At 45.1% G+C, this 13524-nt stretch overlaps 1 protein-coding gene across 2 annotated transcripts in view; it reads right to left on the bottom strand.

The window, feature by feature from the left end:
- Window positions 1-13524, bottom strand: part of Gramd1c (GRAM domain containing 1C) — a 92321-nt gene that overhangs the window by 78164 nt on the left and 633 nt on the right. The window contains exons 1-2 of one of the 2 annotated variants that reach the window (XM_059277639.1): window positions 11528-11621; window positions 618-767 (exon numbers count right to left, since the gene is read on the bottom strand). In XM_059277639.1, coding sequence (XP_059133622.1) covers window positions 618-767; window positions 11528-11548 — 171 coding nt within the window. In that variant the 5' untranslated portion in view covers window positions 11549-11621. Of the gene's footprint in view, window positions 1-617; window positions 768-11527; window positions 11622-13524 lie in introns of those variants that run through there. The other variant, XM_059277638.1, reaches the window with a different exon arrangement.

The following is a 13524-nucleotide window of genomic DNA, read 5'->3' as shown; positions in this document are numbered from 1 at the left end:
TCATAGGAATTGCTGGCTTTAGAGCGGGCCCATTAAAATAACTAATTAAATAATCGATAATAATTAAAATGATAAAATGTTAGCGTTCGCACAGTGACAGACATGCTCTTTTAGAAGACTCTACAATCTCAGTGTGCCTACCAGGAAGTCGTAGTCTCTTTTTATGTGAGGAAATTGGAAGGAGTACAGAGTTACACTTAAAACAGATCCCAAGCTCCTAACTTCAAAACCATCTAGCCATTACACACTGCAGAGCATTCATTGTTAAGCCGCGTTTGCCACAGGAACTGATTCCTTAAATGAAAATTACATAAAATAGCTTGTTTCTCGGTGAGACTTAGAAACACAGTTTATGCAGTGTTAGCTTCTTGCCGATACGGCTGATAACACTAAGTACAATCCAATTGTGTGGCAGTGTTCTCACAAGGAAACTCAAACGGACAGTGGCACGCCATCAACCAGGCAACAGCGCCTTCTAGTGGCCATATGAAAAATACTGAGAAATGTCATCAGGTCTCCCACGTCGCAACATCTAAAATCTAGAAGCTAATCACGAAGAATTATATAAACTGTTGGAGAATTAACGAAAATTTGTATTCAAGATTAAAAGATACTACCCAAAAGCTCCAGTCACCGCTCCAATTATGTGTGCTCGGTCCCTGTTTTTTGGCTGGCACTGTATTATTCTCATCCACAACAGGGCTAGGATTTTCCTCAGCCTCTTCCTGTAGCGCGGTGGCAAGGCTTGAATTCCCTTCATTTACTACCTGCAAATAAACGCCAACAGTTTATTTATTGACAAATGACAATCTGAAAGAAAAACATGTTCCAAATATATAAACTACTTTTAAAATAAAATAATTTATTTTATTTGTAGTTGTTTCGAGACAGGGTTTCTCTATATAACAGCTCTGGCTGTCCTGGAACTCGATTTGTAGATAAGGCTGGCCTCAAACTTACAGAGATCAGCTTGTTTCTACCTCCCAAGTGCTGGGATTAAAGGCATGCGCCACCATTTCATTTAATTTAAGCTTTCTGTTTAAAAACGTTTAAGTTATTCAGTGTGTGTGTGTGTGTGTGTGTATGTGCAAGTGGAGGTCAGAAGACAACTTCCAGGGATCCGTTCTCTCCTTGCTGGGATTAAAGGCCTGCGCCACCACCGCCCGGCAGTAGAATATTATTTTAAGGTGTGTTACTTTTGTTTATATTGCATTTGTTTAACTCTGTGAAGCTGTGTTACTGTGCCTGTCTAAAACACCTGATGGTCTAATAAAGAACTGAACGGCCAATAGTGAGGCAAGAGAGAGAAATAGGCGGGGCTGGCAGGCAGAGAGAATATATAGAAGGAGAAATCTGAGCGGAGAGGAGAGCTAGGAACCAGAGAAGGAGGAGGACTCCAGAGGCCAGTCACTCAGTTTCACAGCAAGCCACAGAGTAAGAGTAAGACTTACAGAAGTAAGAGAACAGGAAAAGCCCCAAGGCCAAAGATAGATGGTGCCCGGTCCCGCGGGCCAGTTTATTTGATGAGACCCGAGGAGGCACCTCCTGAAAGATCAATGGGGGCGAGAGAGAAAGGAGACCAGGCGCGTAAAGGAAGACAGAGACATTCTGAGTTGCGTCGAGGTCTCCGTTTATTGACTGGGTGTTGAAGCTTATAAACAGGGCTTCAGGCAGGGAGGGGGAACAGGGGAAGCACGGAGAGAAGGATGGCAAATTCCTAAGGGAGGGTGAGGTCACTTTGGTCCCAGGCCCCTGCAGCTGGCTGATTAGCAGATATTCCAGGAAGTTGTACAGCCCGCGGTTAGGCCAGGAACTTCCTGCCTTTGTAAGGTTTGATAAAGTAAGGACACTGCTGTCCGGAATCGGTCCCCAACAGTTCCCCCTCTTTTCTCAAAAATGGACTAAATCCATGTGATCGGGGTGGTCCGAGAGAGTCCCTGTCTTAGGCTACACAGGGGGCTTCCCACGCTCGGCAGCATGCCGTGTTGAGCCGGTCTCGGGCGACCTCTGTATGCTGTTGTCTCCGGCGTGGGCCCTGTACTATTCCCGTCATTGAGTACCCTCTAGCAGGACCGTGGGGACGTTAGGGCCTTAGGACACTGAATCTGAGTCCTTGATGGGGCTCCTGGCCGGCCTCCTTGGAATCTACTCTGTGATAATGAGTCGAGAGGTGTTGTGGTAAGGCCGAATCAATCTGATTTTTGATAAACTGAGTCAACCGCTGAAAGGCCCAGGGACCAAAGGTCAAACCACCCGTGCTGATTTTTAAACTCCCTTTTTCTTTGAGCCAGCCTTTCCCTTAATTTTTCCATCAATTCCCTGACAATACCAGTATGGTCGGCATAAAAGCAGCATTCTCCCTTCAAGGCTGCACATAATCCCCCCTCCTTTAAAAAACAGTAAATCCAGACCTCTTATGAGCGAGGTTAAAGATTTCTCCAGAGCAGAAATGGATCTTTCTATGGCCTCTAGGTCAGTAGTCATAGCCATTTGTGACTGCATAAGGTGGTTGCTCTGCACGAGAGCAGTAGTTCCTGTACCAATTCCTGCAGTGATGCCCCCAATACCTAACAAGAGGGCAATAGTCATAGACACAGGTTCTCGAGTGTATCTGTCTCTCTGCTCAAAGAATTCCATATCAGAGACTAATTGGACCAGAACATAAGAGTTTTCCCATTATCAATGGCAAAGCGAGCTTCCCCTTATTTAGTTTTTGCCATCTGCAAGTGTGTCATGGGTTCAGAGGTGGATATTGGAATTCTAGCATCCTCAGTTTAGTGGTACCCAGACATGAATCATCATTTAGTTAAGACATCAGTGATATAAGAGCCAACAGTAATTAGCAGAAGCACAGGGCCAAAAGCCTTATGATGGCTGACAGAGTTCCTTATCCTCAAGCAACTTGGAACTTTATCTCAGGTTCCCTATGACAAGAAATTCCCTTTTGAGCTAACATTCCAGGGTGGGGGGGAAACAGGGGCGAAGTTTTCTCTCTTCTATAATTACTTCCTGCTGAAATTGGGACGTTGTTATCAAGGCCCTGGAAAGCCAGAATGTTAGTCAAAGACAAGAGGGAACGTTTTATTGACCAGCTGAAGAGATGGTATGCATATAGGCTGAATTGGTCCATATCAGCTTTCAGCAAGTTCGGGGCTCATAGTCATTTGCAGTAGGTTGTCACCAGCAAATGATGCTTGGATGTATCTGTCAGCCAAGTGGAAACCTGTTGAGACAGATATAAACTAGGAACAGGAGTTAAAACTTATGGATTTTTGGAACTTTTAGACCCATAGTCTTAGTAATCGTAGTATTATCAATTTGCCCTGAAATCCATAGTGTCTTTTTTATCTAGAGAACCAAGTATAGATTGGACTGAAATTTCCTTGGCCCAATGAAAAGCATCTGTAAGTCTATATTTAGAATCTGTTTATCTTTTTTAAAGAGACTTATTAGCTTTAATTAATTAATTCATTGATCAATCAATTACTAAGCTGAGAAAGCTATAGCTAGTCCAGTCATAAATGTCATCAAAGATCTGAGAAGGATAAACTTTACCTGAGTGCAGACTTTTAAGTCTATTTCAAAAACAACATAGACTATCCATTACCCAGACTGTCATCATCCCAGGCTCCTATAGTCTTTATAGTGTTGGCAGGACAGGTGTCAGGACAGCATTGTCCACAATTCAGGTGGCATCTTCTTGTCATTGTTCCATTTCTTCTTTGGAGACCTTGGGAGTCATTGCTAGGAGCTGGGGAGCTCAGAGTCTCTGTTTGCTATAGTAAGCTTTTTATCAAATAATGTAAATGCCATATTCATCAGATCTTTCACAGGTTTGAGGACCATTATCTATTAAATGTATCTGAGCCAAACAAATCTAGGCTTAATCTTGAAGATATCTATGTTTGGTAACAATAACCAGGCCAATTTGTTCTCCTATAGATATATTAGTCAAATATACTTCTCAGTTTCTTATTTACATAGAACAGTTTATGTTTTAAACTAGTATCTGAATAGCCAGATGACTAGTATTAACTTGTATTTCTTAACACAAAGGACATGCAAACTCAGACATTCAAAACCAAACATACATGTGGCCACATTTTTCATTCATACCTGTAGAGTAGACAGACATTTTTACAACTATGACCCATTGGAGTCTCAATGTAACAGCAGAATAGCAAGACAAAGAAATCTGAAACATGTTTCATTTTTTTTATATATATCTCAAGTCATTTTTTATAAAAACATTATTTTTTATCTTAACCAACAATAATTTGAAACCAATTCTCTTAAATGATGGCAAGTATTTGTAACCCATTGAACTCAAATGACCAAAACCCATATAAATTTTTATTTTTCCTGTGGAAACAAAAGCATAATTTTCCCAGTATCTTGAACTGGTAATTTAACATTTCTTTTTAAGCAATATCAGGACAGAGAAGGGTTAACAAGAAAAGCTGCTGGCCGGCAGAAGAGACCTTGAAGTTATCACAGTAAAGGAAGGGAGGGTCAGATTCTCTCTTTAGTGTTCACACAGTTTTTGTCAATTGCAGGCAGTCCCCATTGCCCTGTCCAGAGCTCCAGTCTTTGCCCGCCTGTACCGAGAGCACGCACCCCTACCCTAGTGAGAGCAGCTAGCTGGCTGCAGTCCTGATAGCAAGAGAGCTAGGGAGGGACGGAGATGGCCTTTGTTATGCCTTTCTTTCCTCCTCTTCCTCTAGAAAAATAAGGGAGGTTAGTAGACAGAAACAAATAACATTTACACAGACAATTCAAGAACTGGAACATCAGCACTGAGACGACGGCCTCATTCACAGCCAGCAAGCCCCTCTTGCAGTATGCAAGCCCCACCTGGCAGGAGCTACCTGTTTATCTCAGTTCAATCAGGGAGTGGGGGTGGGGAACTCAGTTCCCTCTATTGTGGCTCACAAATCCTTCCAGTGGGCTAGGCAAAGGTATAGTGGAGAAGAAGGGAACTGTCCCATAGCGTCCGTCACAGTCAAGTCAACAATGAGAACAGTTAACATATTACACATAAGACCAAGGGCACACGAAAAAACTTTGCCCCAACAAGACAACCAACAAAGCTCCAAGAACAATGACAGCCTGACGTGCTCTGGGGGGGGGGGGTAACCCTCCAGGCTCAATCACATCAAAAACAATCCAGACTGGAGGATCTCTGTCCTTGATCAAACAGACATCAGGGGCTTCCACATCCCTGTCAGTCAGACATGCACTTTTTTTGTTTGTTTGTTTGTTTTTTGGTTCATACACTTTATTATTCTGTGACAGTTCTCTCTCTACACAGCTTCTATTCTGCTCTCATGTCTAGCTCCTTTCTTGCCTGATTTCTCTATATTTATCTACCCCTAGGTTCTATCTTAATTCCTTCATATAGTTCTGACCCTTCTAGGTTCTCATCTATCTAGTTCTTTCCCCTATCAGCTCCTCTCCCATCTCCTTCTCTCTCATCTGGCTCTTTCTCATCTTGTTCTTCCCCATCTGGCTCTTTTCTCATCTTCCATCTCGTTCCTCTAGTCCTCTCTTCTAGCCTTTCAATCTAGTTCTTCCCCATCTCAGTTTGTTCCTCTCAAGTTCTTACCCATCTAGTTCTTCCATTCTCTTTTTTCTTTTCCTTTCTGTGCCCTGGAAGTCCCGGTATATAAAAGGGAGGGTCCAAGCTAAACTGTGTAAAGCTATTACTTAACATCCACCTCTCCTAGGCGGTGTCTCCTTGTGGAATTTACCTTAAGTCAGGAGACTTGTATGTGGGTGGTTATCACTGTTAGTCCTCGGAAATTGGGTGACCACCTGGGCGGGTCTCCTTGTGGAATTTACCTTAAGTCAGGAGACTCGCCTGTGGGTGGTTATCACTGTTAGTCCTCGGAAGTTGGGTGACCACCTGGGTGGTGTCTCCTTTAGTCCTTGAAAATGGCTAGGGGAGATATCTGATTCCAGAGAAAGCCTTTCCTGGGGCTGTTCTCCAAATGCCTGGAATGTGTATGTCTAGAGAGTGATCAGTGCACATTGTTAGCCCTTCTTAGGGAAAAATCAATTGGGAAAACTATGAAGGCACACATGATTTTTATAACAGAATACAGCTGATATATAACAAGCCAAGTAACACCAAAAACTCCTTAGGATTTGGCTTCCTCTGGAGGAATTCCCTGATTCCTCCAGGTAGTGACTTTGCCATAACCAGCTGAGTTTTTATGATATATTCCTGCAGCCCGAAGCAGTTCCCCTTTTTTCATTTAGTTAAAAAATTTTTTTCTTGGAAGAGAAGGAGAGACAGTAAAGTAACAATGATCACAACAAAACATATAAAAAAACCGCACAAAATGGCTCTGACAAATTCCCGGGACAAAATACAAGGTGGCACTTCCTCCCATTGTGGGGGAAGATACCCAAAGATGCTCCTAAACCAAATCGTCACCTCTGAGGTGACCTTAGGGCTCTGGGACATCTCCCTTCGCCGCCAGGTTCACTGTCCGGACACGTCTGTCCCAGTGAGAGCCTGCAAAGTACAAATCGGTCGACCGGTACAAAACAAAAGTAACATGACAGAGACACAGACAGGACAGAGAGTGCTCTTACCGGTAGATGTCAATAAACCTCTGGACCCTTGGGTGTCAGGCAGGGGGAGTTTGAGAGAAAATCCTCTGCAAGGGCTAGTAAATGTGAAACACGCCCATCTCCCTCTGCTTCCTTTAGAACATCTCTAATCACACCATAAAAACTAAAAAAGGCGTCGGGGACATTTTCCCCATCTCTGATTAATTTGTTAATATCTTTTCCAACCTTGTTCCAAGTCAGAGGGTGAATTCCTGGTCCATTAATCACTAACCAGGGACATTTCTCCTCCGCATATTGGAAGAATTTTATCAAATCCTTTTTCTTAACTCTTATTCCTCTCTCCCTAAGATTACCTTTTCATCTCCTTTAGAAAAACAGCCTCTTTAGATAAATTTTTGCCCATGATCGATGGGACGACATACTTACCTCAAGACTCTCCCGCGTTGCACGAGTGATGCAGTCCGGGCGTCTCTACCCTGATCCTCTCCGGGGCCCCTTCCGTTGTCCGTCGTCCGGCAGGTCACCGTTCCTCGAGCCCCACGTTTGGGCGCCACTTGCCCGGTCCCGCGGGCCAGTTTATTTGATGAGACCCGAGGAGGCACCTCCTGAAAGATCAATGGGGGCGAGAGAGAAAGGAGACCAGGCGCGTAAAGGAAGACAGAGACATTCTGAGTTGCGTCGAGGTCTCCGTTTATTGACTGGGTGTTGAAGCTTATAAACAGGGCTTCAGGCAGGGAGGGGGAACAGGGGAAGCACGGAGAGAAGGATGGCAAATTCCTAAGGGAGGGTGAGGTCACTTTGGTCCCAGGCCCCTGCAGCTGGCTGATTAGCAGATATTCCAGGAAGTTGTACAGCCCGCGGTTAGGCCAGGAACTTCCTGCCTTTGTAAGGTTTGATAAAGTAAGGACACTGCTGTCCGGAATCGGTCCCCAACAAGATGGGTTAAATTTAAAGTTAAGGAAAGCTGGCAAGAAACTAAGCCAAACTAAGGCCAGACATTCATAAGTAATAACAAGCCTCCGTGTGTGTTTACGGGTGGTGGGCTCCCCCACAGAGCAAAAGCAACAATGACAAACTAAAGTTTTGCTTCTACCATTCATCATTCATCCATGTAGCAAATATCTTCCAACCACTACCCTTTGCTAGGTAGCTTAATTGGTACTAGAAACCCGAAAATAAGAAAAGCAAAGTTCTTAGCCTCTTGAGGTTCATGGTCTGGGGAACAATAAAAAAATTTTAAAATACAATGTAATGGGAATATGACCACCTTGGAGAACTATCTGTAATGCCCAATAGGCTCTAATTTTAGGAATATACTACAACCCAACAACTTAAAATGCACATGAAACCAAGGATGTCTTTAATGATAATAAAGTAGAAACCTCATCGCCCATTGATAGAGAAATTAGTGAATAAGTTAGGTTTATAAAAACATTGATGTTAAAATTAATGAATCCTATGTCTCGAGCAGGCCCCAGGCTTCCATCTAGAGGACTCGGAAAAATGATTTTTGCTTTGTGAGGCAAAGGGGCCCATTGGGTGGTTGCTCACGAAAGGGCTGTAATTAGAGGGGAGATGGGGAAGATGATGGGCAGCAGACATTGTAAGAGCGCATGATGCACCAGGCCCTGTGAACATCGCTGCTGCTTGCTGGCCTCTTCCCCTCTGCTACAACAAGACTGTTCCTTGGAGTAACAGGAGCACACAGGGCGCCAGGCGTGCGTCAAAGGAGTAAGTCAACTCAGTTTAAGCTTGGGTTTTTTAACCCTGTGACGTCACCATGGAAGGCCCTCACCCTGGCTCTCTGGAGGAAGAGGTTCATAACCCATGATTGGGTAAGGAAGGCATCGTCTACATGAAATACAGCACCACAAAGAGAAGGGATGGACAAGCCTGGATACAGGGAGAAGAGACAAACAAAAGTCCATAATAGTTAGAAATACAATATTTATTAAAAGAACTTTTTATATGACTCCTTCTCCCAAACCTTCAAAATTATTTGTCCAGTTTCTTTTCTTTTTAAAAAAATTTATTTATTTATTTATTTAATTAATTTATTTATTTATTTTTATTTATTTATGATGTTTTGTCTGCATGTGTGTCTGTGCAGTATGTACATGCCTGGTACCCTCAGATGTCCTAGGACCAGGTTGTGAGCTCCCATGTGGGTGCTGAGAATTGAACCCCTGTCCTCTGTGAGAACAGCAAGTGCTCTTAACCACTGAGCCATCTCTCTGGCTCTGTCCTTAAAATGACTTAACGAAAAAGTTGACTTTTGTGTCTCTATAACATAGGAGTTGAAGTTCTGAATTAACTTCAACGTTTACTGAAATACAGCCACTAGCAAACCTTCGTGCCTGTAGTCAATGCCAGCGAGGTATCACTCATCATGTCTGGGGGCTACTCAACACAAAACAAACAGCAAAGGTTATTGGGCGTGCTTCTTTTGACTTTGATCATCGAAATCACTGGGTTGGTGAATGGTTCAGCAGGTGGCAGTATTTCATTGCTAAGCCTAAAGGCTTCAGTTCAATACCCAGACCCCACGTGGTGGAAAGAGAACCAACTGTACAAGTCGTCCTCTCCCTTCTGCACATGCAACACACACACACACACACACACACACACACACACACACACACACTAAATAAATAAATAAATAAATAAATAAATAAATAAATAAATAAATCCTTATTTAAATTCTTCATGGTCACCCAGGCCCATGAAAAGTTACCACCCACACTTTAGGTGGGTCTCATCCAGTCTAGCTTTTCACAGACACGCCCAGAGCCTTGTCTCTTTGGTATTTTAGATCCTGTCAAGTTGACAGTATCAGCCATAACACCATCAAACGCAGACTTTAAAGGCAAGCTCTCAACTGAGCCAAATTTAGGCTCTGTGGTACAACTACTGCAAGAGAGTGTGGCCCCCCTGCCCTCACTGCTTACCCAGGCCACAGTACTGGTCTAGTCATTCCTCTCTTGGACCATCTGTCTTCCAGAGAAGCAACTTGGGTTCAAGTGAGTGAGCAACAATAGGCATTTGGACACTTCCCAAACAGTATCAACAACACTGCTACAAGTGTTGGAGCTCTGTGGAGGGACTGCTGTGTCTCCCTTAGCCAGACATCCCCCTAGTAAAGGGCAGGCCCTAAGGGTTGACGAACTTGACTGAAACTTCAGGAAGACCTCTTAACACTAACATGGAAATGCTCTGGCCAACAACTGGCTGCATCTGTACATTTTAACGATTCTCAGGTCATTGGTGTGTGTTGCCCCTCTGGAGTGAGCAGTTTCACTGATCCCCAAAGTATAAAGCAAGGTCACACGTGTGTCTATCTACACTAAATCCATAAAGACGAGGCCTCACCAGTCACTCCTGACCCTCCACAGAGTTCTAGATATGCCCACAGTGCCCAAGGCGTTGTTTATCAAAATAGGACTCTGAGCTCTTGAGCAAGGTTTTCATCGGAACTTTCACTTTTCTCACTGGCTTCAGGCTGCAGGCCACAGCGTGAGCATGGCAGCTTTGTTATAAGGTAAACATCCAGCTAAATAGTACCGGGAGCTAGCATACTATGTAAAACGCTTGCCATCGAGCATGAGGACCTGAATTCACCCCCGGAGTGCCCCCACCCCCACCCCAAACACACACACACAAAGGCCCAGCATGGTGGCATGCAGGGTGAAGACAAGCAGAGACCTCTGGGCTCCTTGGTCTCCTGACCAGCCAGGTTAGTCTCACCTATAAGGCCCAGGCCAGTCGGAGGCCCTCGCTCAAGCCAGCAAGGTGGTATCACCTGGGGGATGACACGTGAAGTTCACTTGTGACTTCCGTAGTGACTGAGCACTCTTACAGTACATACATGCATCTGCATACATGTGTGTACTTGCATACACACAACAACAAAAGTTCAATTAAAAAAAAAGGTACATTTCAGTCACCCTCGAAGCCATGGATGACTTACAAAAGCGACATTTAATTTTTTTGTTTTCCTGGAAGCTAGTTTTTTGTTTTGTTTTGTTTTGTTTTTCGAGACAGGGTTTCTCTGTGTAGCTTTGCGATTTTCCTGGAACTCACTTGGTAGCCCAGGCTGGCCTCGAACTCACAGAGATCCGCCTGGCTCTGCCTTCCGAGTGCTGGAAGCTAGTTTTAAACCTCACCTCTTCTAGGCAACTGGATAGAGAAAGGCTACGCTCTTTCCTGTGGTGTGGGAGCCATAGTCACACAAAGCACTCCTGCTCAGCTACAGAAACTCACTGAGATCCCTTTCTGCAGTCTCAGGAGTGGAACCCGCTGTTTACCTTGCTCTGGAAAGGCCTTCCCTGCCCTCTCCCAGAGACCTCAATTAAGTCAGTAATAGACACATCATTTCACACCTTGAAGGTTTGAGAGTGGCATCATTAGTTCCGTATTAGCTGTGTCCCTCCCTCGCTCTCAGTCTGTCTCTTAACTCCACAGAAAGGATGACATCCCCCCCACACACACCGCCCCCAATCCCACCCCAACTCGGCCAATAGGTTCACTATCTTACTCTGACAGTTGACAAAAAGAGTTCTCCTGTATCCTATTTCATAGTAATGGTTGTGAATCTAGCGAAATGATGCTTTCATTCATTTGTTCACCCCAACAATTGTTCGAACTGTACCTACCCTTCGGTGCACTAAAATACTTCTCTAAAATATGTACGCACCACCACCGTAATGTGGTGAGGATAGTAGTGTTGAGCACCGCGAGTTTCCTGCTTCCACCTTCAAGACCAATCACCAACTTTTCCCATGTGTCAGATAAGGTAGTAAACAAACGACAAGACTCGTGGGAAACCAAAAAACTCGGTTGAGAGCCTGGGGATTTAAACTTTGTCCTTTTTAACCGAGGGCTGAAGGTGAAGGGAGGCTGGCAAGAGGGACCCCCAAGTCAAAAATCACAACCATGGAACCAGACTCACTGGGGTCTGGGGCTGGGACATCTGGACTGGGGGGCATTTCGGGGACCAAATTCAAACACTTAACCCTCGCCCAGCCGGGGAATCAGGCTCGCGGGAGACACAGAAAACTGTTTCCTTGGTAACAACTTTTCGAATCGGGGAGGAGAGGGAAGGGAAGAATTACCATCATAATCGGAGCGGGTTCAAACCACCGTGCAGCGGAAACTGCCTGCGGCGGAGCCACCTCTCGGGACCCTGCCCCTCGAGGCCGCTTACCTGGCGGGCGGTCAGAGCGCGCTCCATCGCCGCGCCCTCCCGCCGAACCCCCCTGCGCGCGCCCCCGCCGGGAGAGGGCCGGCCAGGCGCGTGCCCGACGCGCGCTCCCGGCCACGGCCCTCGGAATCCCACCTCCAGCTCAGCCCGAGCGCTTTGCGTCCTCTGGCGGCAGCTAGTGACTATTGCCTTTGGCGAAGACCTTGAAAGCTAATGGTTAAGCCAGGACGGCAACCACACTTCAGTGGGGATCAGTGATGAGCCTTAACTGCTGACCCAGACTCCTGGGTCTGCTGTGAAAGGCAGAGGGGTGTCAGTCCTTCCTAGGACTGGAATTTCGGTTTGGGAAGAAGATAGAATGGTCGTTAGGCAGGAAGACCATGAACTGGAGAGCAGCCTGGGCCACATTGTAGTTCAAGACCAGGTGAGACCCTGTCTCACCAGAAAATAAGAAAAAAGTAAAACAAGCAAACGCCTCCGGTAAAATTTTATGTTTCTCTTTGATACCTATAAAACTCACCAAGCAAACTCCAACAAGTACTAAAACACCCACAACGAGATAGACTGAGCCCGGTAAAGAGGCACAGCCTGACTTCTAGCGTTGCCACACTATATTAAAAATACCAGGGGGTTGGAGAGATAGTTCAGTCCTTGAGAGGATCAGAATTCATTTCTCAGAACCCCCACCCCGAGACTCACAGCCTCCTGTAACTCAAGCTCCATGACATCCTCTGGCTTTTTACCAACACTGAGCTCAAGTGCACAACCCTACACACACACACACACACACACACACACTCACACATACACACACACACACACACACACACACCACTTTAAAAATCAACATAAAAGCCGGGCGGTGGTGGCGCATGCCTTTAATCCCAGCACTCGGGAGGCAGAGCCAGGCGGATCTCTGTGAGTTCGAGGCCAGCCTGGGCTACCAAGTGTGTTCCAGGAAAGGCGCAAAGCTACACAGAGAAACCCTGTCTCGGAAAAAAAAAAAATCAACATAAAAAAATAAAACAATGGGAAGCGTTAGGATGAACAATGTTAACATCTAATTGGGGTTGAAGGGTGGATGGTAACAGAGGTGATGAACTAGAAAAGGAAAAAGCCCTGGGATTGTGGACAGCTTGCCGTTATGATGTTAAGAGTGGGTGACTGACTATTTTTTAAGATGAGGGCTGGAGGGATGGCTCAGAGGTTAAGAGCACTGGCTGCTCTTCCAAAGTTCAATTCCTAGCAACCACATGGTGGCTCACAACCATCTGTAATAAGATCTGGTGCCCTCTTCTGGCCTGCAGGGATACGTCCAGGCAGAACACTGTATACAAAATAAATAAATGTGAAAAAAAAAAATCTGAAAAAAAAAAAAAAAGATGATTGAGTGAGAGGTAAGAAAAGCAGCAGCCTGGAATTGAAAGTCTTGTCTTAGTTATTGAAACAAGTATTATCGGAAGAGAAAAGTCATGAAGAGGGAGCGGACCATAAGCTTCATTGGGAAAAGAAACCTCAGCCTGGCACGGTGGCACATGCCAGCAGTCACAGCACTAAAGAGGTGAAGGTAGCAAGATTGGGAGTTCAAGGCCAGCCTCGGCTGGACCTTGCTACATAATGAGTTTGAGGTCAGTCCAGCTCCATGAGACCCTGATTCAAAACCAGAGCCCCTCAAAAAAGAAAAACAAAAGAGGAACATGAACTGTGAGCTGGTAGGTGGCTATAATAGAAGCAGTCACGGGTAC

The sequence above is a fragment of the Peromyscus eremicus genome, chromosome 12 (assembly GCF_949786415.1).
Source record: "Peromyscus eremicus chromosome 12, PerEre_H2_v1, whole genome shotgun sequence".
NCBI classification, from domain to species: domain Eukaryota; kingdom Metazoa; phylum Chordata; class Mammalia; order Rodentia; family Cricetidae; genus Peromyscus; species Peromyscus eremicus.
This window is presented reverse-complemented; position numbering and strand designations above follow the sequence as displayed.